General features: G+C 42.4%; 1 protein-coding gene across 1 annotated transcript in view; it reads left to right on the top strand.

Moving 5' to 3' along the window:
- LOC308458351 (glutamate decarboxylase 1) overlaps positions 1-25,738 on the top strand; it is a 69,754-nt gene extending 44,016 nt beyond the window's left edge. The window contains exons 7-17 of the mRNA XM_080973332.1: positions 7,706-7,818; positions 8,524-8,639; positions 10,633-10,712; positions 10,899-10,953; positions 11,368-11,484; positions 12,536-12,600; positions 15,573-15,651; positions 16,767-16,916; positions 18,222-18,329; positions 20,835-20,924; positions 21,563-25,738. Of these exons, the coding sequence (XP_080829458.1) occupies positions 7,706-7,818; positions 8,524-8,639; positions 10,633-10,712; positions 10,899-10,953; positions 11,368-11,484; positions 12,536-12,600; positions 15,573-15,651; positions 16,767-16,916; positions 18,222-18,329; positions 20,835-20,924; positions 21,563-21,736 (1,147 nt within the window). The 3' untranslated portion in view covers positions 21,737-25,738. The remainder of the gene's footprint in view (positions 1-7,705; positions 7,819-8,523; positions 8,640-10,632; positions 10,713-10,898; positions 10,954-11,367; positions 11,485-12,535; positions 12,601-15,572; positions 15,652-16,766; positions 16,917-18,221; positions 18,330-20,834; positions 20,925-21,562) is intronic.
- The last annotated feature ends 801 nt before the right edge of the window (positions 25,739-26,539 follow it).

The raw sequence follows: 26,539 nt of genomic DNA, 5'->3' as shown, positions 1-26,539 counted from the left end.
TGGTTTTTACTTTTAGAAATATGGCAACCCTAAAAGGAGTCCGTACCCTATATGAACCTGGAAGTGCAACGTCTACAAAACAGATTGAACACTACTCAGTTGTGCAATGGAACTCACTCTCCCTCGCCTGGGTTGAATCTCAGCTTATTGGTACTGATTCATAATACCCATTGTTTCACCTACATTTGTTCAGAAGGAGTGAAAGAACTGGGTGTCATCCACATATTGGTGACAACCCAGATCACTTAACTTATAAAGGTAGAGGGTAAATGACCCCCTGGATGGTGAAGTCCAGACTATGGGGTGTGGCGCTCATCTCACTTCAGGCTGAGGGAGACGATGTTTGTCCACAGACAGCTTTCTGGGTCATGTGGCCAGCATGACTAAACCACTACTGGCGCCAGAAATGCTGTTTACCTTCCCGCCGCAGTGGTACCTGTTTATCTACTTGCACTGCCATGCTTTTGAATGGCTAGGTTGGCAGGAACTGGGACAGAGCAATGGGAGCTTACCCTGTCATGTGGATTTGAACCATCGGCTTTCCGATCGGCAAGCCCAAGAGACTCAGTGGTTTAGACCACAGCACCACCCGCGTCCCTTGTTAGCTAGATGCAGTACAATATAGATTTCAGCTGGAAGTTGCTGGAACTCAGTTCTGGCACCTCTCAGGTGTGCGCCATTGCCAGAGCCGGCGTATAGCTTCTGGGTCATGTGGCCAGCATGACTAAGCCGCTTCTGGTGAACCAGAGCAGCGCACGGAAACGCCGTTTACCTTCCCGCCGGAGCGGTACCTATTTATCTACTTGCACTTTGACGTGCTTTCGAATTGCTAGGTTGGCAGGAGCAGGGACCGAGCAATGGGAGCTCACCCTGTCGCGGGGATTCGAACCGCCGAACTTCTGATAGGCAAGTCCTAGGCTCAGTGGCTTCACTGTAAGTAGTTTGCACCAAAATAAAGCCTGTAAAACGCAGGCTTGGAGTCCTGCCTGGTTACTCTCAATCAACCGCAACAGCCACCTGACAATAACAGAGGCTTTTTGGGAAGTCACTGTAGTGTGTAGTTTGAAGATCAGGAGATACTCAAATATTCATTACAGATACTCATGCTCTAATCCAAAATGCACTGAAGCCAATGGAAGAACTCCCACTGCCTTCAGCAGACCTTGGTATAGACTCCCAAATTAATGACTCAAAGCTGTGTAGCTGTCTTTTTCTGAGCCCCAGCTGGCTGATGAATGTACACACAGCCTATGAATGTACCATCCCTGGAAAATTTCACATCTTCGATGTTGTACAGGTGAAGATTGCTTGACTTATTTTGATCAGAACCCACAAACTATGTAGGATAGCATACCTAGCACATCAGCTACCTAAGGCAGTTTATGGATTGCCATCTTCTCATCAATTTATTATATACAAATTCCAAACTTTTTGTCTCTCACGCTGATGGTACTTAAAGTCTATGCGATGTCCTTGACACAAAATGCCTGAAGGGAAGAAGAAAATGCATCTAATAGTAACCTAAGTTTAGTAAGGCTTTGTACAAGGAATTCCCTGATGGAAGGACGTTGGATCCTCAGCACCAGACCCTTGGCTCGTGTTTCCTTGGAATACGTTTTGACAATATCAGCCAAAGAAATCCATTTAAAAGTCCTTCAGTGCATTAGTTAAACAAATTATTGCTTTTAGAATGCAACTGTTCGCAAGACCCCAGAAACATTCTCAACTCATTATGAAGACCGTGGGTATTCCAAAGACTTGGTCACGTCCAAGCCGAACAGAAACAACACACTCTGTGAAGGATACTTGAGATATTTTAGCTGGTACAGCATGATGCAGTTGACCAGAACCCATGTTTGGAATAACTTGTCCATGTTGGCCAGTGGTCTCATGAAATAGGGTCTTCTTGGTGGTAGCACCTTGTCAGCAGAGCTCACTAGCCCAGGCAGTTCACTTAGTTTCCTCCCTGCTGATTTTCAGATGCTAAAACAAAACTATACTCTTTCTTTCTTTCTCTCTCTCTCTCTCTCTCTCTCTCTCTCCTGTTTGTTTCATGTTACCCACGGCTTCTATGCTCTTTTATCTGCTGTCATTTTACTTTGCTCTTTATTTATATGCTGTTTGTTATTGTTTCATTGTATCAGTTATAATTGTGGTCTGTGCTGGAGGTCCTATGTGTACAGGGGGAAAGGCAGGGTATAAATATGTTGATTAATTGATTAATGGTAAGATATTAAAGCAGGCCCACCATGGGAATTACTCTGTATATGCGCAGCATTTTCCGAAACATGGAAACGTGCTAATTATTTATCTCTCTTTCCCCTTTGCTTCCCTTATGAGTGCATAAAATTGGTCAGGGGTCCCTGTTGCCTGACCATATATGCGAAACAAGATATACTAATAGGTACATGTAGTATACAGACACGATTGATTGATTGATTGATTGATTGATTGATTGAATGCCAACTTCCTTGCTTCCTTGCTTGCTTGCTTGCTTGCTTGCTTGTATCTATATCTTACCTTTGTTCCAAGGAGCTGTCTCCATATTTTTCTCACAACAACCCTGTGATGTAGGAAAGGCCAATTGTTGGTGGCTGACCCAAGGGATCTACGTAGCTTCATGACTGAGTGAGGATTTGAACCCTGGTCTCCCAGTCTGATACCTGAACCACTATGCCATCTTGGCACCACATTCATTTTGAAACGTGTAGCAGGATTGGGTTTTTTTTACAGGGGGACAAGCCGGGCAAAGTTACTCATGCCCTACATGTACGCTTGGGAAACATGGACCACTTATAAATGCTATCTCCAACTCCTTGAAAGATTCCATCAACAGTGTCTCTGAAAAAATGTACACATCACTTGGGAAGACAGGCGAACTAATTCCAGTGTACTGGAAGAAGCAAAGATCACCAGCGTCAAAGCAATGATTCTTCAACATCACTTTCGTTGGACTGGTCATGTTGTTTGGATGCCTGATTATCCTCTTCCAAAGCAACTACGTACTCTATTTCGAACTTAAAAATGGAAAGCGTAATGTTGGTGGTCAAGAAAAGAGGTTTAAAGACTCTCTCAAGGCAAATCTAAAAGAACGTATAAACACCAACAACTGGGAATCACTGGCCTGCGAGCACTCCAATTGGAGAACAGCCTTTACCAAAAATGTCATGGAGTTTGAAGACACTCAAACTCAGGATAAAAGGGAGAAACAAGCTAAGAAGAAGGCATGTTTGGCAAACCCTCACCTTGATCAACTCCCGCCTGGAAACCTATGTCCCCACTGTGGAAGGATGTGTGGATCCAGAATTGGCCTCCACAGTCACTTATGGACTTGCTGTTAAGACTGTGTTCATGGAAGACAATTAACTCGGTTACGAGTGCTCGACAAAGAAGGAGGAGGAAACATGGGATGCCATGTTAGTTAGCTGTTGGGCACAAATCGCTGCAGCTGTTGCGATTGGGCTACAAGAAAATTTGCAGTTATCTATCTGGTCTTAACCACAGCAGTAGAAAAATTTTATTGTGGCAGTTAGCTATAATTCTCTTTGGGTTTATTTCCTTTATTGTGGAGGAGTGAAGAGTTTTGCCTGGAACTTTAATGAAGGAACAACTTCCTGTTTGATGAGAATAGTAATTTTGCTTTAGACTTTTATTTGTCCTGAAATAGAAGAATAGAACATGCTTTGAAATTTTAGTACACGGGGCAGAAATACATTAATTGGAACATGCAGTGATTCTTGCTTCCCATTAAATGGATAAAGCCATGGACTGCTCTCTTGTTATCTGTAATTGGTAATTAGAAAATCATCCTTTTTAATTACTCTTGACAGGTATTGATTGTGTGGTATGGTATAATTAGTTGTCCTTGGGGAGTATATGCAGAATAAATCCACACAAATAATTGGTTTTGGTGTTTCTTAAAGCTCAAGTTCAATATTTCCAATTATCTTTGTGAGAAGCCTTCTGATGTTTACTGTTTTCACAGCCTCTCTCTGCGTTCTGGCTACATGTTTTCCAAATAGGAATAAGACACTCTTTGAACTAAAACACTTTGCAGCCTCACCAGCAATATAGTTATAATCGCTAAAGCTAAGTGGTATAATCACCAAATGCTACGGCCACTGTAATTTTTAAAAGTTTGGAAAACAAATTAAAGGATATTTGTGGGGGCAGGGGGTGTTCAAGGAACTATCTAATTTATTAAATTGACTTTTGTAAATTTTTGTATATAGAAGTCATGGAATCATAGAGGATATAAAAAAAAATTGCTAAACAGAGAAGTCCCAATCCATAATGCACTGTGCTGGACAGAGGTTGGATGGGGTGCAGGTAATCCTCTGTCCATCCCTTCCTGGACCCACCAGCTTCTGTCAGTGAAGGACCCCTGCCCCATTGCACCCTCTGAAATGGCTGGTGGGCAGAAGCTTCTGCCTGCAGCATCCTTAGTAGTGATAGCCAGCACAAATCCCCCAAAATAGGGTTCAGAGCTGAATTGGCAGAGGATCCACTGAATTTCTTTCTTTCTTTTTTTTTAAACATTTATTAATTTTCCAATAAGAACATCCAATTAACATATCATATCAAATCAAATCCAATAAAAATAAAAAACTAAAATAAAAAAGTCCAATTGTCTTCCAAATTGTAATTTTGATTTTTTTGACTTCCCGCATTCTGAATTCCAAAGCATTTTCCACATCATCATAGTCCTGCCTCTTGTCGTCGGTGTTTTCATAATTCCATATCACGATTTTAGGATCCACTGAATTTCTGAGTGTCATGTGACGGCAAATTTTAAGGTTCTTTGCTATGCTAGCGTAAGATGTGGTGTATTCAAGAGGCTCCCCCCCCCCCCACTTCCCTCAAGGCCCTTGTGAGCAGCAGGGATGATATGGTTGCGTTGTTCTTTCAAGCCCCAGGGATTTGAATTGCCCCTTAAGTTTTATTTTTATTTTTCTAATTATGTTTATATTGCACCTTTCCTTAAAGGAGCTCAAGTTGGCAAACATGCAGTCCCACCCCCACCGCGCCTCTTTTTATCTTCACAACAATCCTTATATACCCAGAACCATGTCAGATACTCAGATGACTCCGGGATAACTATACAGTGGCACCTCGGTTTAAGTAATTAATTTGTTCCGGAGGTCTGTTCTTAACCTGAAACTGTTCTTAACCTGAAGCACCACTGTAGCTAATGGGGCCTCCCACTGCTGCCGTGCTGCTGCCGCTCGATTTCTGTTCTCATCCTGAAGCAAAGTTCTTAACCCAAGGTACTATTTCTGGGTTAGCGGAGTCTGTAACCTGAAGCGTATGTAACCTGAAGCGTATGTAACCCGCGGTACCACTGTAGTCAATGAAGTTGTCTCATAAAAGAAACTGCCAAGAGCCAGTGCAGAACAGAGTGTGAACACAATTGTTTACTTTGTAGTGCAAAGGGTGGCAGATCTATCCCAGTGGCCTCTTGTATTTTTAAAGCTGAAATTGCATCCCAGATTCTTTTTGGAGTACCTACTTGGTTTCCATATTTTAAATCTCCCTCTAGGACAACTTCAGTCCTACTTTCTTCGATTTGTATTTGGCAAGCCTAGACGCACTGCTGCTCTTCATTTGAAAGCTATTCTGCCTGGTTTGGATATAGTCAATTCACTCTCTCAGCTTCATAGCTTTCTCCCAGCTCTTTTGTATTCCAGGTCATGACAGACTCTTGTCAGTCTGCCTGGATGAAGGAACTGCTGCCAAAAATGAAAAGGTTGCTTCGGTGTGGCTGTCTCCTTCTTACTGTTTATGTGTAAACTGTGAGCAAGACAAATGTATGGTCAAACGCAGATTAATTGATATTTATTTATCTGTTTATTAAATTTCTGTGCCATCCTTCATCCAAGGATCATCAGGCAGTTTACAATACAGTGGTACCTCGGGTTACATACACTTCAGGTTACAGATGCTTCAGGTTACAGACTCCGCTAACCCAGAAATAGTGCTTCAGGTTAAGAACTTTGCTTCAGGATGAGAACAGAAATCGTGCTCCAGCAGTGGGACAGCAGCAGGAGGCCCCATTAGCTAAAGTGGTGCTTCAGGTTAAGAACAGTTTCAGGTTAAGTACGGACCTCCGGAACGAATTAAGTACTTAACCCGAGGTACCACTGTATAAAAACACAAAACTACACAGCATAGTGATAAACAAACACAAACAACCCCCCTACCCTACAATTTAAAGGGCCATAGATTGTTTAAATCATGGGAGAAGATACAAGTGTTGTATTTTGTAACCCAGGGGCCTTGTCCCCTCCCCTGGTCACTACATTTGCCAGTTTCCATTTCTAAGATTGGGGCCTCTGTTTAAACCAACTATTTGTTCCTTACTGTAGGAAAGCTCCCCCCCCCCCCCGCCCCGGACTGCTTTAAAGCCTGAGCCTCAAAACTTGTAGAGGGCAGATGTAACAAAGCTCCAGTAAATAGCAGGTGCTGCCTTTGTAATAAAAAAGAAGTGGAGTCAGTGTTGCACGTTCTTTTCAAATGTGGCTTTTATCAGGGGGCAAGGGAAACTCTGATATACCCCATTACACAGTTCTTTCCAGAACAATCTTTAGATCATGGGTAGGCAAACTAAGGCCCGGGGGCCGGATCCGGCCCAATCGCCTTCTAAATCTGGCCTGCGGACGGTCCAGGAATCAGCGTGTTTTTACATGAGTAGAATGTGTGCTTTTATTTAAAATGCACCTTTGGGTTATTTGTGGGGCATAGGAATTCGTTCATTCCCCCCCCCCCCGAAAAAAAAATATAGTCCGGCCCACCACAAGGTCTGAGGGACAGTGGACCGGCCCCCTGATGAAAAGCTTTGCTGACCCATGCTTTTGCAGGAATAAATCCCAGTTTCTTTTTTTTCAAATTTTAAAAAAGAAAACATATTTTTTTATATACACATATACATATACAGTGGTACCTCGGGTTACATATGCTTCAGGTTACATACGCTTCAGGTTAGAGACTCCGCTAACCCAGAAATAGTACCTTGGGTTAAGAGCTTTGGTTCAGGATGAGAACAGAAATTGTGATCTGGCGGTGCAGCGGCAGCTGGAGGCCCCATTAGCTAAAGTGGTGCTTCAGGTTAAGAACAGTTTCAGGTTAAGAACAGACCTCCGGAACAAATTAAGTACTTAACCTGAGGTACCACTGTACACACAGAAATATACACTTAATTTCACAAAACCATAGTCATATCAAAACCTTTACGGGGTTCCCTTCACCCCAGGACTTCCTCCCACCCCTCCCTTGGATTCCAAAGTACTTCCCCTTTTAACTGCCTCTAATTATCTAAATTTGTTATACTCCATTTTTATCTTTGTTAATTTAAATTACAAGTGTTATGTGAATCCTGCTAATGTTTTTAAGCTCTTACAGAGTTTCAATGTCCCAGTATTCATGCTTGTTTTGTCAACCAGGATTCTCCTCCCATTTCTTGAATGTTTTAAACAACAGACTGTTGTTAACTGAAAGTGCGGTCCTGTACATGTCTACCTGTAAGTAGACATATACACTCAATTTATTAAGTGGGCATAGGATTGTAGGCTGAGTCCCATAAAGGTTGTAAAAGCAATAGTATCTTTTCAGAAAGCATAAACATTTTTATATTCATTCCTGTGAAACAGGTATTGGCATTTTATTTTATTTTATTTTATTTTTTTCAAATGTCTATTCACGTACCCAGGTTTACATACGAAATTGCACCTGTTTTTGTCCTCATGGAACAAATCACGCTTCGAAAAATGAGAGAGATTATCGGATGGTCAAATAAAGATGGAGATGGAATATTCTCACCGGGTAAGTTCCATTTTTGACATGTTGCCCTAAATGCCAAGTTGTCGGTTAAGGCTGGAAAAAGACAACTAGCTGCTGAGCATGTATGCTTTTAACTGTATGCTGGACCTAATGGTCAGGGGTCCATTTACCTTTATTACTGTTATGTACTGAAGTTCTCACCCTGGGCCAGCAGGGGGATACTGTAGATAGTTCAGGTCCACATATGCAAATAAGGGATCGAAAGTGACGTTCAGTGATTGGATAGTTACAGAAAATGGTTACTGTTGCGTTGTAGTGGAGCTCTGTATAAGCAGGCTGGCTGAACCCTTCAGTTCAGTTCTGTTCTGGCCTGTGAATAAACAAGAGCTGTTTGAGGAATCGCTGTGTCGTCTGATATGTTCACCCACAACTTAACAATTACTTTGTTTAAAAACAGCATTAAAAGCATCAGTTACTATCTGCTAGGCCATTTTAAGAGGATCAATTAAAAACAACAATTGGTCCTACCATTGGGCAGAGTGAGGCGGCAGGTTAACTTAGGGGGTCGAGGGAAGACCACAAACAACTCTGTTGCATCACAGCTCTAAATTCCGCCATGCCTGTATGAAATGTACACAACACATTTCACCAGCTATGCTTTTCTGCCTCCATTCGCAATACCAAACTTTTCCCGCCCTCCCTCTTATCTCTTTTCTAACATTCTATTATCATGTTCTCTTGTTACAGGTGGTGCTATATCCAACATGTATAGCATCATGGCTGCCCGCTACAAATATTTCCCAGAAGTCAAAACCAAAGGCATGGCTGCAGTGCCTAAACTGGTCCTCTTTACCTCAGAACATGTGAGCTCAACAAGCTTAATTAACTGTTGTTACTGCAATTGTTGGGGAGGGGGGCTAAGGAAGATGCCATTCCATCACCATCAGCCCAATTCTGAAGGGGTACGACTGCCTGATTTCAACATCACCCATTGCATATTTTGGGGTGGTCCTAAAACTGTCACAGAAAATGACCTCCAACTACTTAGATGGAGGTTCTGTTGAACAGGAGGATGGTTGGTCCTCTGAGGATGCTGTTGTTTAGAGTTGGTTCTAGCCGCCATCTCTGTCACTAAGCTCACTTTGGAGGCAGTATGCCTGGCACGGCTGCCACACGGAAGTGGGTTTTACATTCCCCCCCCCACCTGCAAATGTTTCATTGTGACAAAACCGCTCGCCGCACTCTGACAGAGATTTCCCTCAAACCGGACTGTAGCGCAGTGTTGGGGACAAGGAGGTTGTAAGGAAGACAAAAGATGTCTTATTTACTTGGCAGCATTTGATGTGGTTGCTTGTGATACCTCACGTTACCCACAAAGCTCAGTCACCCCAAATATCTTTTAATTTGTCTTAGAGCATGGGTAGGCAAACTAACGCCCGGGGGCCGGAAGCGACCCAATCGCCTTCTCAATCCGGCCTGCGGACAGTCCAGGAATCAGCGTGTTTTTACATGAGTAGAATGTGTCCTTTTATGTAAAATGATTCTCTAGGTTGTTTGTGGGGCACGGGAATTCGTTCATTTTTTTTCTTCAGAATATAGTCCGGCCCACCATAAGGTATGAGGGACAGTGGACCGGCCCCCTGCTGAAAAAGTTTGCTGACCCCTGTTTAGAGCTTACCATGTCCTCAACTAATTAACACTTCCCCTGCCCCCTTTTGAAGCATTCATAGTAATGTTACATAACGAATAAAGTGCCTGTGCGTGTGTACAAAGTGCTTGTCCGCACAGAATCAAGGAACAGAATCTCCCACCCCACAGATCTGATTCCTGGTATCTACAGTGGTACCTCAGTTTACAAACTTAATCCATTCTGGAAGTCTGTTCTTAAACCGAAACCTTTCTTAAACCAAGGTGCACTTTCCCTAATGAGGCCTCCCGCCACCGGTGCCCTTCCACCGTTCGGCTTCCGTTCTTAGACCGAGGTAAAGTTCTCAAACCGGGACACTACTTCTGGTTTTGCGGAGTTTGTAAACCGAATAGTTCGTAAACATGGCTGTTCTTAAACCAAGGTACCACTGTATCTCTCTTTTTAATCTTTAGGCACTGCTCCTACCTTTCCGCATAGCAAGCTGGGGGACCTAGTTGTAATAATATTTTGGGTTGCTTTTTCTCTTCCTTTTTTATTTTATTTTTTGGAATGGTTAGAGCTTATAGCTTGCTGTGGTGCTCCTAAATCATGTCTGACCCTTATTTCAGCACTTATTCCAGACCATTCCCACTGACTTTTACCTCTGCATTCAAACTGCTTCCTATAAATCAGGGGTCGGCAAAGTTTTTGTGGCTTGGGCCGGTTCAGGGTCCCGCAGGCGCCGCAGTGGGCCGGAGTGTCTGCACGCACAAGCACACATGCGCAAATATTGTTTCCAGCGCTCCTTCCAACATGGAGGAGGCTTGCGCAGCTTCCCATTGGCTTCAGGAGCTTCCTGCAGCCAATGAGAAGCCTGCCAGCGTCACAGAAGACGGTCTCCGCTCTGCTCCACGCCGGTTTAGTGCATCACATGGGAGCTGACCAAGCAGGCGGCGAGGGTCCATGGGCTGGTTAAACGACCCCCATGGGCCGCTTGTGGCCCATGGGCCTTAGGTTGCCGACGCCTGCTCTAAATGGTTGGTTTGTGCCTGGAAGCAGCTGCCACAGAAAAGTATATAACAGCCTTTTTTGTGTATGTGGCACTTGCAATGAGCGGCTAGGGCATCTCCTGCTGGCAACCGTTGCTACTACACAACTAAACTTGACTTCATTTTCTTTCATTCCTTTCTAAAAGGACTGACGAGTTTTTGTCGCTGTTGTTTTTGCAGAGTCACTACTCAATAAAGAAAGCTGGAGCTGCGCTTGGTTTTGGAACAGAAAATGTGATTTTAATAAAGTGCAACGAAAGGTCTGCTCCCATAGCAAACTAGCTGTATTGAGTTTGTTTGTTTTTTGTACTGTGCAACAAGATGCTAATGTTGTTACTAATTAGATCAGTTTAATTAATTAAACTATGGTTAGTGTTCACTTCTATTTGGTCTTTATTCATTTGTTTAAAAATATTCTTTGTTTTTGTCTTTCACGTTGACTGCAGAGGCAAAATAATACCAGCTGATTTGGAAGCCAAAATTCTGGAAGCCAAACAAAAGGTAACCCTGACGTTTGTTTTTTAGGGGGGAAAACTGAATATATTTCCTAGTTAGATGAACATAAGTAACATACATTTTGTCTTCTACATAAATGCATACCACACAGTGTAAGGCAAGCTAAGGAAGAAATAATAAACTAATTTACAGTGCAATACTAACCCTTTGCTGCTGGAGTTCCACTGCCCCCCCCCCCAGGCCCCCAGCAAGGGGAGAAACTTATTATCCACTGGTGATTGCATCAAGTCCTCAAATGGACTTTTGGGGGAACCAATGAAAGAAGGTGTGACAGTTAAAAAATATGCATGGCAGAAAAGTTAATGAAAGGACTTCTAATCAGTTGCAATAACTGAAGTTAGCTTCGGTTTCCAACATTTTTGTTTCCTCATGAACTTTATCCTCTGTCTTACCTCATAGGGATATGTTCCCCTTTATGTGAATGCAACTGCTGGCACAACAGTTTATGGGGCCTTTGATCCAATTCAGGAGATGGCGGACATTTGCGATAAATACAACCTTTGGCTCCATGTGGACGTGAGTAAGACGAGCTGCAATCCTATGCACATACACACTTGCCAAAGAATAAAATCTCACTGAAAGCAGGAGGACTCACAAATCATGTCCTCACCACGGAGGGCACGTGTTGCAGTGAGACTGGCCTCGCTGTTTGTGTGGGTGGGATCGTTTGGATAGCCACAACAACCCGATTGGGTCCCTCGGTTGCTGGGGCAATTCTGGCCAATGGGTTGCTGGGGCAATTCTGGCTGTTGGGGCAGGGGCCCGGTAGAAATTTTCCCATTCGGCTGATTGGCTGGTGCCACTTGGGTTCCGCCTGCCCCGTAGCAAATCATCACAACTTTGTAAGGTTTGGCGGTTAGGCATTGGTTCAAAGTGTGGTGGAGGGGAGGTTGTCACACCCGCCCCTCCCAATGTGCGATAGGGTATTCTGTTAAAGGAATCCAGGGGCTCGCCATGCTTTTGTCCAATCCCCTTCCAGGATTTCGGGCCACCCCAGAGCACCTGGGAGCATTTTGGGGTGAGGTTGTGTCTGTGGTAGGACCAGTGCTTCCCCCAGTCTGTTTACCTTTACTGACTTCTGCCCAATTATCAGTGCTGCCCTGCCAGAGGTGTAGGTGCAGCTAGTCAAACCAATGCCTAAGCAAACCACTCACATTCTGTAATCAATAAAGTTGTGGCCAAAATTATGTCCAATAACCTTAAACTAATATTGGTGTTGACTGTGTCTTTCTTTGAGAGGTCTTGGGGGGTCTTTACATGCAACACTTCTGAATAAACACATTTAGGATTGCACCGCGAATATTGATTTTTTTACCATTTTCAAGAGGAAAAGAGGATCCTCCTAGCAACTCTGCTTGTTAGTGTTTGTATTGTAGTAACACGCGGCCACTTCTCCTTGTGTGAAAGTGCAAAATTAAGAAGAGCGCCTGTTTGCGAAATCATGAACGTTTTCATCAGAAATTTAGTGCCCAGAGTTTTGACAGCATTGATCCTTTTGCTAACTGTGGAGTGTCAGATACTTGGAGGGTTCCTCCTAAGCCTTTGAACTTTCTTCCATCACTTTCAGGCTGCCTGGGGCGGAGGATTGCTAATGTCCAGGAAGCATCGTCATAAGCTGAGTGGCATAGAAAGGTATTGAATCATTCTCATTTGCATGTTTATTTAGTTAGAAACTTCTCCATGGTACATATGCCATTTTGCAAAGACCTAGAGAAGATAAACCCCTATCTCAAAAATATTATAGAATTTTTAAAAAGAGCAATTGACAAGAATATAAAAGGTCCAATGTGAGGGGGGAATATTCCATGTGTCCATGTAGAACAGAAGCAGTTTTATGCAAAATAGAATTTTCATGTCAGTGTAAGTTTCACATTTACATTACATACCAGAATGAAACAAGAGAGACTTCGTGCCTGTCTTGCCAAATGCAAGGTGGTTCTTTTAACATGAGAGTCAGAAGTAATACAAAACACAAGTGAGTGAGAAGATTAAAGATTTTATTCAAAACAGCAAGCGATATATACATACCAAGCAAGCACTTCCATCTGCCACTTGGAAGCTCTCAAGAAGCGGCAAAGTGACTCCCCCAGGTAGCCTCAGTTTGCAGGGCCCTGCGGCCGATCAGTCTGTGCACGAGCTTCTCCAAAACTCTGTCCACAACCATCCGATTCACCTCATGAGGAGAAAAGACTCCCTGGAAAAGACCCTGATGTTGGGAAAGATTGAGGGCACAAGGAGAAGGGGATGGCAGAGGACGAGATGGTTGGACAGTGTTCTCAAAGCTACTAACAAGGATTTGACCAAACTGGGGGAGGAGGTGGAAGACAGAAGTGCTTGGCGTGCTCTGGTCCATGGGGTCATGAAGAGTCGGACGTGACTAAAAGACTAAACAACAACAAGCCTGTGTGGCTTGCCCGACTGGCTACGCAGATCGTTCATTACTGGCTATTTGCAGATTATTCATTAGCCACCTCCTCCCAATGCCTCACTTTCTCAAAACAATGTTCAGCATCAAAGAAGGTACCTAGCACTATCGCTTCCTCCCAACTGATTAGGACATTAAAGGCTGTTCTCATGCCATCAAATAACTTAACAAGAGATAAGAAGGGGAAGGAACAGAGGCAAGTAGGGCAACCATGTTAGATCACTAACTCCTCGATATACAATTTATCTTCCAGATAGATTGCCCATACAATGTCTCATGAGTGAGATGCTTTGGGACAAAAATTAGCAAGACCTTTTGTCTGCATCAGCTGTTAGCTTTGTGTCACTTCCCAGTCACACTCTCTGTGAACTGCGCTCAGCTTGTGGCCTACTTTCCACCCTGGTCAAGGCTGGAGTTGTCATCAGTAATTGGCAATAACTGGCCCCAGTGGTTCTGCTATTTATTATATTTTTGCATTAATCGACTGCATTGATCTGTGTGCGTTGGGAAGGGAACACACTCTCTAACTAGAGTTGCCACAGGCAACACTTGCCAATTTTGGAAAGACCAACAACATGCTTACAAACAATATGTGCCAATAATGGTGAATCACAGAATTGTAGAGTTGGAAGGGACCCCAAGGGTCATCTAGTCCAAACTCTTGCAATGCAGGAATCTCAGCTGGATCATGCATGACTGATGGCCACCCAACCTCTGCTTAAAAACTTCCAAGGAAGGAAAGTCCATCACCTTTCATGTGAGTCTTTTCCACTGTCGAACAGCTCTTACTGTCAGAAAGTTCTTCCTGATGTTTAGTAGGAATCTCCTTTCTTGTACCTTGAATTCATTGGTTCAAGTCCTCCCCTCTGGAGCAGCAGAAAACAATCTTGCTCCATCCTCCATGTGACATCCCTTTAGATATTAGAAGATGGCTATCATAGTCTCCTCTTTACCAGGCTAAACATACCCAATTCCCTCAAGCGTTCCTCATAAGGCTTGGTTTCCAGACCCCTGATCATCTTGGTCACCGAAGCAGTCCCACTGTTGTACACTTTTAACGCCCTGGTCATTGCATGAGATTCATATCTTTAACAGGCTGGATCTACAGAACTGAAGGGTCATAATGTCAGCTTTCTCACAGAAGCTGTTATATTTGGACAACATTCTCTGCACCTTGTAGTTTATTTAGAGCAGGAATCGGCAGAGTCCAGACTTGTGGGAACGACTTAACCTTACCATATCCCTGAGACCCACCAATTTGTGTGATGTGCTTGCATAGTAGCTTAGTGGGGGCAGGCATAAACTCAAATCTAAAGAAGGACACCGAGTATATCCGAACACATGCCCAAATCTCCCAAATTTTCTTCATTTCAACAGCCAGAAAAAGAGGTGAAGAGAGACACCGTTGGTATTGTTAATCTACTGGAGGTCAGAAACCTTTGCTGATCTACTGCTAGTCTCTCAGGGAACTGGTCTGCCAGTCATTCCTGATCCACCTTTTGCCCATTGCTGATTTTCTAGAGAGGAGATTTTGCATATCACTTGCTAGCACATCTTAGTGATAATGTGGGGATTACGTATCTCAGGAAATTTCAAACACCAGCCCATGTCAACAACTGTATTTTAAAAGGGGGGGGGGACAATTAGTGGGAAATGAATATCCTGTTTGCCTAAACTTATAGAAATTCTCACTTCTGTTTCTAGAAAGTGGCTCTTTCAGGAATGAAGTTACAGTATCAGCTAATCAGCATAGACTTGACAGTAATTAATTACCATTCATTACGCTATCAGCTTCTTAGTATTCTCTCTTTACTAGTAACATTAATTCCGAAAGGACAGCTTCCCTTAGTGCAATTCCAACCTTTGGCTGCAATGCTTGCCCCACAGAATAAGACTATTGGCAATTTTTGTCATCTTGTATTCCTAGTATAGACCATTCTCACCTTATTAGTCCTGGTGGTGCAGGGTCTTGACATCGGAGTGAGGGAAAATATGCTACAAACTGCATATTGCAGATAGGAGATGTATTTGTAAGGCCAGGAGATATTTTGCCCCAACCATCTCAAAGAGTAAGTAAGTCCCACTAGGATCCAGACTTTGGGAAATGGCCCTGCTCTGGATCCAGCAAGGCTAAATCAATTACTACATTAATTCTAAGCACATTCTTTTCTTTTTGTAGAGCCAACTCTGTCACATGGAATCCACACAAGATGATGGGGGTTTTATTACAATGTTCTGCCATTCTTCTTCGGGAAAAGGTTTGCTTGCATGTTGATTTCTTTTTAAATGGTACAGAGCAAACACAAATATGTTCTGTTTCTACCTTTACAGCTTGTCCCAAAGAATCCTGGGAGCTGTAGTTTGCTGAGGACTCTGTGAGAGATCTCCCAAAGAACTACAAATCCTTAGGATTTCCTGGAGGAAAAAGCATGATTACTAAACCAATTTAAGTCTGCGGTTGTTATAGCTACAAGGCCAAAGACTTTCACTCTTCTTACCTTTCTATTGGACTTATTCAGTGCTATTTTTATAGAAAAAGAGGTGCCAGAACTCACCATGATCACCTCCCTCATTCAATGGCACCCACCTGAGAAGTGCCAGAACAGAGTTCCACCGACTTCGGGCTGAAAAAAAAGCTCTTGATTTATTTGTTTAGAGTATTTTTATTCCGACCCTTCAACAAGGTTTCCGGGTGGCATTGGCATGCCACACCTGTAGTCTTGGTGGCACCTAGAGTGCCTTATGTTGATGTAGGTACAACTGGTTCCTATACCTGCCAAATGGGATTTGGTGATTCCACTGTGGTTTCTTGCCTACTAAAAACTCCACTATAAAGGATAACCGAGGAACATCAAATAAGTAGAGTTGTCTAGTGTAACTGAGTCCACAGTAGTCAATGTGCTTTTAAGGGGCTCCATACATTAACTGTGCCACATTTTACACCCACCATTCACCTCTTCTCTGCCATGTTGAAGATCTCCCGATGTCACAAGGACGTTGCTACGCCATTGTAATATTTTACGTTGGCGCAGTGCCAGATTTTGCTGGTGTGGAGGGCTTTAAGGGTGAGTTTATCCTGTCCGGATGATGTAACTCATGGATAGGAAGATCACTGTTAGTCGCTGCCATGGGTATTTGTAGCTACATGCTTAATAGTCACAAAACTGGTCTGAGATCCAGGAGAACTAATAATATGCATGCAAAAAAGACTGCATGGGCAGCAGATGCTGCTTTCTGTTTTGCAGCCGTGAGCAGGCCATGCAATGAGGGGAGTTGCTGAAGTGAGAAAGTGACATACGTTCCGTGCATGCGGCACACTATATTTTATCTACTGCTTGATTTCTTATATTTGAAGAGGGTGTTTTCCTAACAGGGCATACTTCAAGGTTGCAACCAGATGTGTGCAGGATATCTGTTCCAACAAGACAAGCAATACGATATAACTTATGACACTGGGGATAAAGCAATACAGTGTGGTCGCCATGTGGACATATTCAAATTCTGGTTGATGTGGAAAGCCAAGGTAAGCGATAAAATGTCAGAAAAATGCACATCAGTTTTATGTGAGAAGATAGTTCAACTAAGTCCAGAATGCGGCGGCTAGTCTGGTGACTGGAAGCGGCTGCTGAGACCATATAACACCAGTCCTGAAAGACCTACATTGGCTCCCAGTACGTTTCCAAGCACAATTCAAAGTGTTGGTGCTGACCTTGAAAGCCCTAAATGGCCTCGGCCCTGTATACCTGAAAGAGTGTCTCCACCCCCATCATTCAACCCGGGACACTGAGGTCCAGCTCCAAGGGCCTTCTGGTGGTTCCCTCACTGCAAGAAGTGAAGCTGCAGGGAACCAGGCAAAGGGCCTTCTCGGTAGTGGTGCCGCCTTGTGGAACACCCTCCCATTAGATGTCAAGGAAATAAACAACTATCTGACTTTTAGAAGACATCTGAAGGCAGCCCTGTTTAGGGAAGTTTTTAATGTTTGGTGTTTTATCGTATTTTTAATATTCTGTTGGGAGCCGCCCAGAGTGGGCGGGGTATAAATAATAAAATTATTATTATTATTATTATTATTATTATTATTATTATTATTTATCACTGTAGCCTTAAGTTCCCAGAAATCCAAATCTGTTAGTCCCAAATGTTTATATCTTCACAGATGGGGGAGAAAGGAGTTTTTGGAAACTTTTAGCAAAACCACATTCCTTTCCACAAAATTGTTTTTGGATAGACTTATCCCCAGAACCCTAACTTCTCCCAATACAGATTTTGGCAATTGCTTAATAGAATGCTTACAAGAATTTAATTTTTATCTGGTCATGTTTATTATTCATTTGTGTACAATTTTGTAACAGGAAAATAAAACAACAAAAGAATGCTTATAAGTAAAGGCATTTAAACTAATGGTTCTTTTTGTTCAAGTAAAACTAAATATATGTGTATATGCTTGTAAGTCTATTTTCAAAACCTGTATTTCTTTTAAAAAAGGAATATATTGAAAATTCGGGTCTGCTTGAAGGACATATTATTTATAGTTCATTTTTTAAAGATTCTTATTTCACACAGGCTAGGAAACATGGTGCAATTTGTAAAATTAAATAGTGGATTCAAAATTTAAAAATTACAGAGACCCTAAAGATGAAGATATACAACTTCAAAATTTCAAAAGAATATTCCATAGTTTAGCAACCTTCAGAATTTAAAAGAATAACATGGAAAATAAATATAGTTGAAGACAAATATTTTATACTCAAAGCTAACCAGAGCAAATATGTGCAAGGAAGAGTACAGAACTGAAATTTAAAAATATTTTTTCTTTTTTTCAAAACAGGGTACAGTGGGATTCGAAAGTCAGATCAACAAATGTCTTGAATTAGCAGAATACCTCTATAATAAAATTAAGAACAGAGAGGAGTTTGAGATGGTGTTCGAAGGAGAGGTAAGCAATGGGCCACAAACTACTTTCAATTAAAAATGGGCATTTGGGGAATAGAAAATGCACCATCCAGCCCAGAGTTAAGTACTTTAAAGCCAGTGTTATTTTCAATGGGGGATATTTAACTACATGTTTGACTCACCAAATGAAGTCAATGGGGTGTAAAAGTGCTGAACTTTGGTTGGCTCACGGCAGGCCCCAGGTTTTCGTGCAGCCTTTGCCAACGAATGCCTTGAAATGTAATTCCCCACCCCAACCCCAGTTTCAGCTAACTGGGCAAATGGTCACTTGTTTTTCTTTGTTTGTTTGCTTGCTTGCTTGCATTTAAAGGACAAAACTGCAGTATAAGTACTTAGCTGCAACTAGAACTGTACGATGCTTGCATGTAGGCTCTATTTGGCTCTGTGGACACATTTGAAAACTGGAGAAACTGTTGTAGACACACACACAGTGCTGGATTTACGTATAAGCTAAACAAGCTATAGGGACACGGGTGGCGCTGTGGGTTAAACCACAGAGCCTAGGACTTGCCGATCAGAAGGTCAGCGGTTCAATCCCTGTGATGGGGTGAGCTCCTGTTGCTCGGTTTGCATTATTAAGTTTGTTATGAATAAAAAATCATTTTAAGTTAGAGCTTAATAATTATTTCACTATTAATATACTTCTTCTTAATTGTATTTCACTGTTAATATACTTCTTCTTAACTGTATTTCAGTTCAACAATTACTTTGATAAAATACATATTTTGTTATGTGCAAATGGCTTTAGATACCTGTTAGGTCCATAAATTACCATATAGCATATATTCAACACAAAAACAGTGACAATTTGTTGTTGACAAAGGACAGCTGGATATAAAAAGTGCCCCATTACCTTCAGTAGCTTAGGGCTTCAACAAACCTAAATCTGGCCCTGTACACACACACACACACACACACACACCCCACAACCTGCTCTGTTGTCAATATCAGAAGGCTTCTTTCAAGCCAAATTCCAGCAGGCAGAGAAGATATTGCAGATGCCATAGAAGGCAGGTACCATGTTGGTGACCCCTATGTACAAGCCAGCAATCCAAAAACCATGGAACCAGTTCCATGAGCCCAAGAAGGATTTTATGCTTCCTTTTGCTGAATAATAGCACACCACACCACATGACAAAACGCTTTTTAAATTGGTGTTGGCGGCGAATCAGTTTGCAACATGGGTGGGGCTCAGCTGTTAACAACTGGAACGTGACAGAGAACGTATATTGGAAAATATAGGAGCTGCTACTAAATGAACATAGGGATATGTGGAATTTCAGCATCGTTGCAATGCTCTAAACCTCAAACAGTAGCGGGCAGCATGGTGGAGGTCAAGCACTTACCTGACTACCTGGCACGTGAGTCGTTGCTGCTTACAGGGAGCCGTGAGGCAGCAGGGTACAGCGCAAATGCATGAAGGGAGCCAATCGCTCCCAGTAAGCCAGTGATTCACCACCGGGAGGTCTGCCCCACTGCACTATCCACCTCTGATCTGGAGTCACTTTTGGGTGGGCTTTATGCACCACCACAAACAGTTAACAAAGAAGTATTGCCCGTTCAAAAGACCATTGGAGAGTATTCCACGGAGGCAGGAATCCTGCGCTTCTTCCTGCAAAGCCGCCGAATAGGAAAGTTCAAAGTGTGAAAATCCACTGGGCTTTTGTAAGCACCTTCTCTGGATTTCCCTTCCCCTCTTTCGCCTCAGAAGATATTGTGATGTGCCACAAGTCGAACGAATGGCACTGGCAACTAAAGGCCGCGCTTCCTTAGGAAGATAAGGCTCATAAACTGATTGGCAACCCTAAAGTAATCTGCTCTTAGCTGAGATTCCACGCTTCATTTTCTGCTCTGCAAAGGTTGCTACTTTTGTTAATTCTGCTACTGGTGCTTTCTGATGGTTTCACTTCATAAACTTTGGCTGATTGGACACTTGAGTGTGCTCCAGTTCCTTATTTAACTTAAAAAACCCCGATTCCCTGTCTTTTAACAGGAGAGAGTGCCTTTCTGTATATACTGAGGATTTTGCTGGCACAGGAGTGATGGGAGGGAGGGAATGTGTTCTCATCCACTTAGTCCTAAATGGGCTGTTTGTATTCCATATTCATTATGAACTAATGTAAAAAAAGATCTGGAGAGAGAGAGTCTTAAGATGGTAGCTACATACAGAATTGCATCTATTGGCTGGTGCTATTTATTAACAAGCAAAATTTCCAGTTGTGGTTGAGAGGAGGTTCCTTTCACAGTGATGACTTACAACAGCTCCTGATCCAAGCTTCCCTATTCCTCGCTTGCATGCTCAGCCAAACTCCCAATCCTAAATTTCCTAAACTTTGGGGAGCAGGGGGTAACATTGGGGTACATCACCCAAAGTGTTTAGTGTGTGGTGAGATTTTTAAAAAAAAAAATGAAATCTGAATTTTTGTGTTAGTATTTTATTTACCTACAATTTTGATGAGTTTGCTTTGTTTCGTTTCTGTCTTTATAGCCTGAACACACAAATGTTTGCTTCTGGTACATTCCACCAAGTCTCAGAGGGATCCCAGACTCAGAGGAAAGGAGAGAAAAGCTACATAGGGTAATCGTATCTATTTTAATTACTCCTAAGCTTTTCAGAGGGACGCGGGTGGCACTGTGGTCTAAACCACAGAGCCTATGGCTTGCCAATCAGAAGGTTGGTGGTTCGAATCCCCGCAACGGGGTGAGCTCCCGTTGCTCGGTCCCTGCTCTTGCCAACCTAGCAGTTCGAAAGCACGTCAAAGTGCAAGTAGATAAATAGGTACCACTCCGGTGGGAAGGTAAATGGTGTTTCCATGTGCTGCTCTGGTTCTCCAGAAGCGGCTTAGTCATGCTGGCCACATGACCTGGAAGCTGTATGCCAGCTCCATTGGCCTATAAAGCGAGATGAGTGCCACAACCCCAGAGCCATCCGCAACTGGACCTAACGGTCAGGGGGTCCCTTTACCTTTACCTTTAAGCATTTCAGGGCAAGGCCCCACAGTAAAACAAATACAAGAAAACCATGTAATAGTTGACCTCTGTGAAGATGGCTCAACCTTCTCTAAGCCAAGGCCAAGGCCAAGGCCAGAGGTCTAGCTCTCTGTGAGAATCCAGAGATCCCGAGAAATCTTATAAGGAAGGGGGATTTTTCACGTGGCTATTCCAGTAAAGAAACAAAGGACTAAACATTTCCCTTTTTCTATTTGAATCAAAAAGGTCGCACCCAAAATCAAGGCACTGATGATGGAGTCAGGTACCACGATGGTTGGATATCAGCCACAGGGAGATAAAGCAAACTTCTTCCGAATGGTTGTCTCAAACCCTGCAGCTACCAAGTCTGACATTGACTTCCTCATTGAGGAGATAGAAAGACTGGGGCAAGATCTGTAATCCCTTCAAATGACCCGTTTTACTTCTCTAACAGCACTATTTTCCGGTACTGGCTTCTTCTGGTTTTGGTTTGTTTGGGTGTTTTTGTAACCACTTCTGTAGAACACATTTTAAGGTAATCCCTTTCTAAATGTTCGATTCTTCTGAGACACCCTCCTTGAAAAAGAAAAGAAAAACAATGACAAAAAAACCCCCTGTATATTATGAAACATATATGTGTATTAGTAGGTTATTTTACCAAAAGGGGAAAATATATTATCTTAAAATGCATTGTCCGCCCTTATTTAAAAGCCTGGCAAATCTAGTTAGCAGGAAGCTAATAGTATTAAGATAGACAATTAAGAACTCTGCACAACAGATGTGTACAGTAATATATATAATATATAAATAAATGAATATATATATATATTATAAATAAAGTGGTGGTGAGCCTAAGAGTAATTCACAGTATATTTTCCAGTGCAGAGGTCTTCTCAGTCAAGGACTGCTCCTACACAGCTCCATTTGAATTAATGAGGCTTGACCAGAGCTGTGCTTGGAAGATTATACCCCAACACCCTCATTTCTTGGGAGTTACCTCCCTTGGTTTGAATGGATAGCACTGGGTACCATCCACCTCCCTAAGTTTCTCCTGATTTTTTAATGGGCGCAGTCAAGCCAAAGGTGAGCATTTTGAAGCCCCTCTGGAATCAATGGAACTTAAGAGGACTTAGCTTTGACTGGATCGCGGCCAGGATGTGCAAATATTTAGGACTGGGGTGGGAGGAAGCTAATGTTTTCATCTAAAAGGTAAATCATGCAATAACTGGGCCGATGTCATATCCCAGACGAAGTTAGGTATGTTTTTAAAGATGTAGATTCTTAGGAACTAAGGAAAATGTTTAACCTTATTTAAACTTTGTTGCTGGTGCTTCTCTGATGTATAAAAGAAACAGCAACGCTTTCCTAAAAAGAAGCACCTACTAGATGTATATATGCCCCCTTTAGTTGTCATATCAGGGGATAGTAGTAGCTGAGATGTTGTGATAGGCCATAATATTATTGTTGTATTTTTTAGAATTTGATTTGTGTAGATTGTATACATTACTGTTAGACCGCGGGAGGAGGGAGGAACTAAATGTAATAGTTTTCCAGCAAGATAACTGTTCAGTTCTCGGTATATGAACTGTTTGCTTTCTTTATATGCAAAGATTTACCATGCTAAAGAGCTGTCTTGTATTTTCTTCCATTTGTAATGTATCCTATTTATATAATTATCAAAGTTCTAAATAATGTTTATTGGTATTTTAGTGTATTTGTGAGCCAAAGAGAAGATTAAAAATTAGTCAAAACGTTTATATAATAGTGCCCTTAAAACAATAACTTAATAGATGATTTTACTGTCTATAAGGAATCCTAACACTGTATATAGACTTTAGCCTAATGAAATACTTTCATTTTAATAGAATTGTCGCCTTTACTAATTGTACTGTAGTCTGGCTGTACGTTCTGTGTTCTGGGTGCTTTTTTAGTGAATCATGAATGCTTACATTAGACCGCTGCATACTCCTGGTAGTTTAGGGCCAAACTCTGTAATTTATTTAGATAAATTCTGTGGCAAGATACCCAAAGAGTGGTGATGATTCTGTGAACATGCTCCCAGATCTCATGAACCTCAGAAGGGTACCACATCATCATTTGGAGTTTATAAAAGAGAAGGAAAAGCTTGCCACAGGATATTTCACGTATGTATGGCTGCCTTGCCACAGTGATTTCCACATTGTTAAAGATATCAGATTTGCCTCAGATTTTATTTGCTAGGTAGTCAGTATTACAGATTCTCAGTCAACTGCCCTTCTAGAAGCTAACAAAGTCGCAGAACCGATAGAACTGTCTGTCAACAGAGTAACTTGACTCAAGCAACATCTTCTGACTGAAGAGCCTTCCCGAATATGCTGCTATGGCGATTAGCTTCCGTTTTAAGGCCTCGCTTTCCCAGCACATAATAAATGCTAAGGACTTCAGCCCTGCACCAAGTTACCAACACGCGAGTCCCATGGAAAGGAATGGAATGTATATACGTCAACTGAAGTTTTGCACGGGTAACTTTATGGCCTGGATTAAAACAAAGCAAGCAATTGCTTTGTTGGAAAACATTAGCAATATTTTGACGAATGTTTGTTGGCATATGTGTAGCTTTTACCTTTTTGGTTTCCAAGTGTGGAATGAACAGCATTTAAAAGTTGCTCCCCGCCCCCATGCCGCCCTCTGCTTTGGGTGCCCTCTCTCTCGCTCTCTATCTCTGGTTCGTTCTTCTGTGATCAGCGCTCCTGTATCAAGATGTGTCTAGACTGCCCTAAATGTGTTAAATGTCCATATGGTATTTTTTAATAGCATTTGGATGGAACAACCGAGAAGCCGTTTGCAAAGAGTCTTAACATCTGCTGCCTCTAATTAATCTCCAAATATAGAAAGTTTCGCTCTGAAATGAAAAAAGGAGAGCCACATCTGTATTTTTTTAGGCATGGTGTGATAGGTCTCTCGTTCTGTTTCTAGTGAAGGAACTTCCTGCTCCCCTCTTTAATCTTTCCAAGACAGTGCAGTAAAGATAATGGGCTCTTCCTGTTCTATGACCCCCTTCTTGCATCTTGACTTTAACATCTAGGAGATGATCTATGTTTGTTATCTAATCCAGAGCCGTAGTGATCATAAAACCACTCTGCAGTCCTGTGCAGTAGACATCCTGCTATTTCTGCTTCAGAACCATCATTTTGTTTTACGCAGCTCCTAACACAGGACAGGTACCACTTCCTTATAGTCCTTAGATACAATCTACCTGCAGGGTGTTCAGACTTGGAGTTATATTGAGCTTCAGCTACAAACAAGGAAGCACAAGTCAATAAGCCTTGTTGTTAGTAGCACCTACCTTCCTTTGACACTTGGGGCTTTGTGTGCAAGTCTCAATGGTGCAAAGGCTGAACACCTACCACAGGTACCATCAGCAGTGGCGCCCATGCTAGCTTTTTCTTCTGATTGAAATATGGGAGACTTTCTTCTTAGGCTTTTGATTTCTTTTCTAATCGCCAAGCGAAAGGTTGGCATGCCAATCAGCTGACTGATGACATATTTTTTTGACTCCAGTCAAATGTTCCAACATTGCCACCGTGTAGATATTTGCTTACCTTTCAAAACTCCTTAGGCCATGCATAGTGCTTCGAAAGCTCTGAGGAACAGCTGGGGGGCGGCAGTTGCGAAGCACTGTGCAAGGTGGAAAAATCCCTTTTGGCTCAGCTGCATCTCTAATCTACCAGAAACCTGACATTATAGATGGCATCCGGTATGAGCAGGTACGTGTGGCTTGTCCAAAAAGGGCCTCACAGACCAAATGTGGAAACCTGGTGGCCCTTAATAATAAAAAATAATCTATTACTAGTACCCCACCCATCTGACTGGGCTGCGCCAACCATTTTGGGCTGCTTCCATCATATAAAAACCTAATAAAACATTTAAAAGCTTCACTATAGAGGGTGATTTCTAAAGGTTATATAGTTACTCATCTCCTTGACATCTGATGGGCGGGCATTCCACAGGATGCCACTACCAAGAAGGCCCTTGTGTCAGATTTTCCCCATAGTTGCATTAAAGTGCAATTTCCCTTGCCCTGCCACCCAAAGTCAATGAGAAGATAGCTTGCCCACTGGTCCTGCAGCAGTTGGGAGGCAAGTCTAGTGGAACAGCAAAGCATCTACAGACAGGAGCACAAAGAGTCTTCAGTGGCGAAGACCTAGAGGAACGAGAGTTGGACTAAGATCAGGGAGACTCAAGTACCAATCTTCACTCAACTATGATGCTCGTCAAAGGATGTTGTCACACCCTCAGCAGTTTAACCTACCTCACAGGGTTGTTGTGAGGCAAAAAAAAGGGGGAGGAGGGGGGTTGTATATGCTACCCTATCCTCCTTGGGGGAAGGGTGAAATAAAAATGTAATAAAATAAATAAAATAAAATAAATTCATTTTTTAAAGCCAATAATGTCATTGTTTCACAGTAAAAGCTACTGTAAATGCTCTTGAGGTGGGGATGAAGAGAGTCATTGTGCAGAAGACACTTGCCCCAAGGGAACAATAACGAGTGAACCGGCACAAGAAGTTTGAATATTGACATTTTGCCATGGTGATAGAGCTCAGGTTCCTCAGTGCAAAATCAGCAACAGGCTGTTGCAGACTTCCTTTCACTCTTCCATAACTTAACAATTTGTGACCAGCTCTTCTCCCTTACTTAAGGAGATTCCATAATGGCATTTTCTGAGACTTGTAATAAACTCTTCCTGCTTTTGGCTGCCACTGTGAAATAACTCTTCCAAGCTCCCAAGCTCCTTCATTTCTCAGAACCCTCCAGATTCTAATCATTCCCATCTTATGATTACATTTTTAGCCCCACAATAATTGCTATTTGAATAACATGTTATAATCAGGACTTTTTTTCAGCCGGAACTCACCAGAACTCACTACTGACCCCTCTCAGGTGGGCACCATTGCCATTATAAACAGAACAAGGGAGGCGTTCATAGTGAGTTCCGGCACCTCTTTTTCTAGAAAAATAACACTGGTTATAACAAATGCATGAGGAAGGTAAGAGTTACTCTTTTGAGGTTACGTTTGATGAGGTACTAGACATGTTCAAGATTATTTAGTGGATTATCTTTCTGCGTTCCTGTTGAGATCCTGTGAAGTAGGGACTGCAACTTTACTGTGTGGTAATTGACATCCCAAACCAATTTCTGGGGCTTCTCCTGAGACTGCTATCACAAGCCTGCATGGAGCAT

Source organism: Podarcis pityusensis, assembly GCF_964106645.2.
Source record: "Podarcis pityusensis genome assembly, chromosome: 1".
NCBI lineage: Eukaryota > Metazoa > Chordata > Lepidosauria > Squamata > Lacertidae > Podarcis > Podarcis pityusensis.
The sequence above is the reverse complement of the archived record's forward strand: the minus strand, read 5'-3'. Positions and strand labels throughout refer to the sequence as shown.